This window comes from Scardinius erythrophthalmus (genome assembly GCF_964197995.2).
Source record: "Scardinius erythrophthalmus genome assembly, chromosome: 11".
In the NCBI taxonomy this organism is placed as follows: domain Eukaryota; kingdom Metazoa; phylum Chordata; class Actinopteri; order Cypriniformes; family Leuciscidae; genus Scardinius; species Scardinius erythrophthalmus.
In genome coordinates, this window is record NC_138231.1 from 18,702,056 (window position 1) to 18,709,321 (window position 7,266).

Consider the following 7,266-nt stretch of genomic DNA (forward strand, 5'->3'; position numbering starts at 1 on the left):
TAGTTTTTCCTTACAAATGCATAGGCCGCCGCCTATTACTCTGAGATCACATATGACAAAGCTCCATTGGTATTCGGTATTAATAGCTACTGAAAAATGTGACCGCTCTTTATTTATTTATAACTGACTGTAATGTTCAATAAAGTGACGAATGTGATGTGTGACCATCTCTGTTTATTCAGCTGTATAATCATAAAATATGAGGCAGACATGCGAGTCCCTTTCCATTTTATAAAGACAAACAAACGAGACTATTATGGGTGAATGTGGAGCAGGTAGGGGGGCTGAGTGACCTCAGAATGACCAATAAATATTATTTATTATTATATTATTTATTTAAGAAACCGAAGCAGCACACAATAAACGTTTATCGCGCACAAATAAACATGAGTCTACTCTATTTTGGGTGAATGTGGCCCATTTTGCAGACGTTTTGCATTGGGTTGGGGGCGGGGCCAACTTCACGCAGTGATTGACAGGGCGGGACGGGCACGTGATCGGCTCAGAATGCATTTTCAAATTGCACATTGAATTTTGCTACATTCATTGCGTAACACTTAATGGAAATGCAATCACAAGTGTCTTAACTGTGAGTGTAAATGCAATTAAGAAAAAATAACATTTAAATTACAATTTTGCCACAGTTTTTGCTTGAACATGTTAAACATATCTAATCATTTCTGTAATACATAATACATAATACATCTGTAATTAATTTTGCAACTTATAAATCGTTAAATTATGGATTCAATCATATTAAAACTAGTGTATGAAATGGCAAATGTAAATTTTATAATTTAATTTTCATTTTCATTTTGCACCAAACATTGCACAAATGTATGGGAAATTTAAAATTTAAATACAGAAATGCATTTCCATTTTACATATTGCATTGTCATTTTGCATATTACATTTCAAATTGAATATTGCTACCCATAAGCTTCCATAGCTCCGCTCATTATCGCTCAGCGCTCAACGCAGTTTGCTCCGCGCTCCACTCAAATCGACCCCGCTCGCTCCAAAAAAGGAAAAAAAAATCTACATGTATTTCACTTTTAGCTTAGGCCACAGCCTTACCTCCTAAAGAACTAATGAGCAACAACAACATTTTTCAAATAGAAATGTTTTATTTCAAATTACAAATTAGGCCTATGTAAGAAGGAATATAGCCTACACAAAGTCCTGTAAAATTAAACGAATAAATGGGCCTAATAATATAAATAACAATTATATAAACAAAAATATAGCCTACATAAATTTTTTAAAAGTAAATTTATTAGGCCAGAATTTTGATAAGTGAACTTTTTGTGAACACGATGTGAACAGAAGTGAACACGATTAAAATTTAAATGGGCTTATATCCATTGTACACACAAACTGCTTTAAAATAAAACGAATAAATGGGCCTAATAATATAAATAAAATTTATATAAACAAAAATATATAAAAAAAATACATAAACGTTTTAAAAGTAGGCTAAATTAACTATTAGGCCTAGGCCAACATGCTTATAACTGAACTTTTGCGCAGCGCGCAGGATTAAAATTTAAATGGGCTTGTAGGCTATCAATTGTTTGAATATTAAGCTATATTTAATTTACACTTTGTTACAAGTTACCGTATTCAATTTGCTAACCTTTTGCTTTCTTCCCAGCCTGTTCACATAGCACACTGCATATTTTTGAGAGATGTGTCTTTTTAGATTCCAAAATGAATCTTTACTGACTGAAACGATGTCTCCACATTTGTTTTCTTCTACCACATTATAGTTAGTTTTATATTATAGTAGGCTACACCTGTATGACTTCTTATTTTCCTTTTTGAAGTAGCCTACTTTTTTTAACTCCATTATTGAGCCGAGTTATGACTGAAAATAGAATCCATCTTGCAGTCATCAACAGTAGACTGAGTCAGGCTTGACTGAGCATGCTTCAGAATCGTGGTGTGCGCGGAGCGAAATTGGAGCGGGAAACAGGGCGACGCTCCGTCCTTTTAAAAATGTCTCTGTCCAAGATCCGCTCCACTCCGCTCACATGCTCTAGGCCTAAAAATGTACATTATTGTGATGGAGAGTAGGTAAATGTACATTACTGTGATGGAGAGTAGGTAAATGTACATTACTGTGATAAAGAGTAGGTAAAAACTTTGCGATGCACAATATATCTGCTGAACGGAGCTTGGGCTGAATCATGAGGTCATGATTTTCGCCTTGATGTTGCGCACACGCGCTGAAGGGGAAACAGAGGAACTGAACTCTCCAGAACACCGAAACCGAACAATGTACAGAGTTCACTAAGCTAGTCGCATCCAAAGCAGTATCTAAAGGCCTTGCATTTTTACTATCCTCAATTAAAGTTTGGATGCGTGTCTCTAGTTCTGAAATCTTCTCCGTCAGCCTGACTATCTCCCTGCATTTATCCCAGTGGAAACAGCTCATTTGCTCCATATAGAGCTATAAGGCCATCTAGTGGCAAGGTTCATGAATTTTTTTTTCCCCACAAGAGGTCAGCAAAGACGCCCAATGTAAGATATTTTGAGCTGAATTAAAACGGTTATGCATGAAATTGTCATTTTGAATTTAAGTTTAAAGAATGTGAGGAATGTGCTTAAATTACTATTTATTTATTATTTATTGATCAAATCTAGTAATTTAAAGGTATATATAATAATAATAAAAAGAAAGTTTATTTTTATAAGAAAAAAAATAGAAATAATATTATCAAAATGAAATAAGCTTTTTGAAAAAAAAAAAAAAAAAAAAAAAAGGTATAACTTTAGGTCTTCGGACCATTTTCACCCGTGAGGAAAGGATTTGTTACAGAACGCGAGGGAAGGATGAAGGTTTTTGTACACATTTAATTGTACACAATTTTAAATCCTTCACTTGCTCCACTTGGTAAGGTCATATGACAATGCAACATACTATTGTCTGAAATATTTGTTTTACATTTTTAAAACAAAATGCATTTTTTTAAGATTAATGGCAACTAATTATTAATGGCTTGTAAATAAAAGAGATGAAACGATTCAAATTTTTTTCACATTTATTTTGCTTTTAGTGTACTCACAAAAACTTTAGAACACCTTCAGCAAGTTTCATTGAAATTTTATAGGCAAAGTTACATTCAATCTCTAAGTCAAACGTAAAAGCTTCTCAAATATTTACAAAAGAAAGAGACAAGATGCTACACAAACATTGCATCTGACAAGTTCCTACATTTTTTCAAAAGGCATCATCTGTTGTAATAAAAACAGAGCACAGTATAAACAGGAACCAGAACAAGTGTCACAGCTTGGTTTGAGTTCAAAATTTGCTCCAATGGTCTAAGGATGATAAAAGCTGAATGTGCTTCTTGAGATCAAGATATCATTTGTACAATAATCACAGTTAAAACACCCCTTCTGTACATACTTACACTTTAATAAGATCATAGAACCAGCAATACACCATAAAGCATATGCAAATCATTTTCCTACTGTTTAAAGTTCCCAAAATACATGGTTATAAACTTGGCATTGTTGAATATATTGGCTGGAATTTAGAATATATATAAAAAAAATAAATGACTTCAGTGTTGTAAACTGTAGTGGGTGATTTGATGGTCATTCTGTTTTGGGGCTTTTCTTTGCATCTGTGGTTTAATGTTGAGTGATCAAGGTGCCACATGTATATAAAAAATAAAAAATAAAAAAAATAAAAAAAAACTTCCTAATCCCTGCATCCCTTTTTGACCCCTAAACAAGCTGCCTTTAATCCACAGTCATCTCCAGACATTTTAAACAAGTTTACAGTTTTATTTGTATAAAAATTCCCCCCAAAAAACAAAGAGTTAATACTGATGCCAAAAATAGATAAATATCACTTTTTTTTCTGTATTCAATTCAGCCATCTATTTCACAGATCTAGGAATAACCACATTGGTCGAGCAAGATTTGTGGAGGGGCAGATATAAAAAAAATCTAAAGACTAAAAAAAAAATCATTAAAATATTCCTTGTTGCAGACAAAGTTCTCCAAAGTCCAATACCCTGGCACTACTCCATTGTACAACGGAAATATTCCTTGATTATCTGTTCTTTTTCTCCATCTCTCTCTCTCTCTCTCTTACTCTGTGGCCGGTTCGGGGCGATCCTCGGGACTGGATCCTGCTTCTTGTCCTGTGGGAGCAGGTTCTTCATTCGGAGAGGCAGTGGGATCTGGCAATGACTCTGCTGGTTTCTCCTCCTCTTTGGGCTCTTCAGTGGCAGGACTGTCAGCATTGGGCTGCTCTGCTGGTTTCTCCTCTACTGGTTTGGTTTCTCCAGCTGGCTCCTCTGCTGGTTTGGCGTTCTCTTCTAATGCTCCTCCTTCAACAGCTTCAGCTCCCTCAGTTTTGTCTTCCTCCACCGCATCCTCAGCTCCATCTCCAGTCTCCTTCTTGGTTTTCCTAAAAGAGAAGCCACTTAGCTTGAAGGACTTCTTAAAAGAGAAGCGCTTCTTCTTCTTCTTCGGCGTCTCGTTGTTTGAGGAGGGAGTTGCAGCATCCTCAGGTTTGGCGGGCTCCTCTTCAACGGGAGCACTCACTTCAGTGTTTTTCTCTTCTCCCTCTGCGGGCTCCTTCTCCGCAGGATCCTCAGTCTTCTCTCCATCAGCACTGCCGTTAGCCTGAACCTCTTTCTCCTCAGCCGCCGCTGGAGACGCGTCTCCGTTCACCTTAGCGTGACCGTTTTCCTGAAGCAAAACACAGAGCATCATTACACAACCAGCTTCAAACTCTCATCCTCTACTCACTGACATTATAGAGCTTGGAAGAACCAGGACATTTTTTGAATAACTCCAATTGTATTCGGCTTAAAGAATGTCATATACACCTAGATTGGCTTGAGGGTGAGTAAATCATGGGCTTATTTTAATTTTTGGGTGAACAATTCTTTTAATTCTTGAAATCTGTAAATGTACTACGACATGTTACATTTGTTATATCTGATATCTGAAAATGTATTTCTGATATAAATAATAAGGAGAGTAATTTCATCTAAAATGACTTTCTTACTAGTAACAATCACAATCATGATATCAAATATTAGGATTTCTAATAATAAAGGTCCTTGCACACTGACTCCGAAATTTTCGTATGCAATTTTTCGTATTCATCATTCGGTGGCTCTGAATTGTCAAAACACCTCTCAAAATGCTTGCTACGGATGCGGAAAACGCAGAAAATCGAATCCGATCTCTTTTTATGTCGGACAAAAGTTTCGGAGGTAGTGTGTAAACGTGACTGACACAACATGAGGTCGTATTTATTTTTTAACGTGTGAAAATTTCGGACTCAGTGTGCAAGGACCTTAAGAATTATATTTGTGATTTGTGAATTTCAACTAGTAAGAACTCAATTCTTGATATCAATAATTGAATTACAATGGCAGCCTATAGTGTCATTTAATTAGTGAGAATACAATTACAGATATCAGGAATTATAGGTTTTACTAGTTGAAATTCTTGATATCAAGAATTCGTACTTCTGCTAGTGATGACATCATTGTTGATATCAAGAATTAACATTTTTACTAGTGGAAATGCAATTCCTGATATCAAAAATTGCCATTGTTTCTAGTAGAATTCCTGATATTAAGAATTTGCATTTTAACTAGTGAAAATTTAATTGTTGATATGAAGAATTCATATCCTGGGAATGATTAAAAGTCCAAATGGCTTGCCATAGAAGTTGAGGCGCGTTACACTTAGTGTAATACACAACACAACCGCCAGAGGCGCCATTCCAACATCAATGCTGCGAAAGCACTAACGGCGCGCCAAAAAAAAGCACGCAACCCTGTACAAAACACCGATTGTATGAATGGCTATCACGGCACAGTATAATATATTTATTGATTACAGCAGTTTTCGTTGCTCTGATGCGATTTCCCCGATGGACGGATTCCATCCATTGTGATCCTGAAGCGTCTATCGAGCCTCTCTGAATAAAGGCGTGGCGAGTCATTGTTACTCTAACAATCAACCCCCACATTTCCCCCTCGTTCTCAAGACGGTAGAAACACACACACTGAAACAGCAAATTCAATTATTCCCCACACAATCCCCTATAGTTTGTCCTTATAAACCTTTTCGAACCCCCCCTTCCCCCCTCTAAATACCGCGATTCAATTAAAAACAAAGGCTTCTCCTGAACAAATAACGCCGAATCTGATTTCGGAAAACATTTAAGCAACATTTTACGATTATACATATATTTAATATATAAGAACTTCTTATATATTGGATTTTAAGGATTGACAAAGCGCCCGGGTTATAAACATGGCATAATTCGTGTGGTTGTTGGGCGCGGGTCTCCAGCAGAACTCCTATAATGAACACAACATGATTAAACCAGTTCACTTGTGAAATGACCGTTACCTGCCCGTTGGCTTTGGATGGTGAAGCTGCAGCCTCTCCGGGTTTTTCTGCAGCTGTTTCTCCATTTCCAGCTGTCTTTGAGACTTGCGCTCCCATGCTTTCACTCCAACAAAGAGCTCAACAGACCCAGCACAGAACAAAGAGCAACAAGCGAAGCCTCTTCCCCGGAATAAACACCTGGCCGACGAGCGCGCTGCGAGTCAACGAAGGGAACGAACCCAGTCTCAGAGAGGAAACCTGTAGGAAAAAACCTGGCAAGTGCAAGTATTTATTTAAATCCTAGATTTGTGCCCGTAACACTGTCTAGACTGCACAGAAAATGGAGAAATTTCCCTGGTCGCTAATAAGATGCGGAGTCCAACGCCCAACTGCACCGATGAATGGGCATTCCGCGCGATGACGTCACCCGGAGCCGTCGTCGACCAATCAGGATCGACTATCAGCGAGAAGGCGCGACTTAAATCCGAACCAGCCAATCGTAGCAGAGCGTCTGAATCTGGGCGTCTTAAAAGTCTGAAGCGAACAATAGAAACTGACATTGTTGTATATAAACCAAGAATACTTTTAGAGTTATAATCCATACACCTTTCCCCCCGCCCAAAACCGTTTGCCCTATCTATGTTGGAGCCTACCCGGCGTCTTAGAAATGGTTTCATGATCATGAGGTTATCATCAAAACTTTTCATTTGTAGCCTACATTAAAATGAAGCAACATTTTACTTTGAAAGATACGTGATTTTTTTCTAGTAATAATCTTTTTTCTAATAATCTGAGAAACACATCCCTCTTATTTATTTGACTGACAAATGTGTACCGATCTCCAGCAAATCTAGAAAGATAATATTTCATCACAAAATAGAAGTTTAAGAT

The 7,266-nt window shown here is 37.1% G+C and overlaps 1 protein-coding gene across 1 annotated transcript; it reads right to left on the reverse strand.

Annotated features, from left to right (window-relative positions):
• Positions 1–3,028: 3,028 nt before the first annotated feature.
• On the reverse strand, positions 3,029–6,810 carry marcksa (myristoylated alanine-rich protein kinase C substrate a). Its single transcript, XM_081378098.1, has 2 exons — positions 6,397–6,810; positions 3,029–4,710 (listed from the first exon to the last, which is right to left on the reverse strand). Exons 1-2 carry the CDS (start codon positions 6,490–6,492, stop codon positions 4,105–4,107), a joined length of 702 nt encoding a protein of 233 aa, XP_081234224.1. The 5' UTR covers positions 6,493–6,810; the 3' UTR covers positions 3,029–4,104.
• Positions 6,811–7,266: the final 456 nt, after the last annotated feature.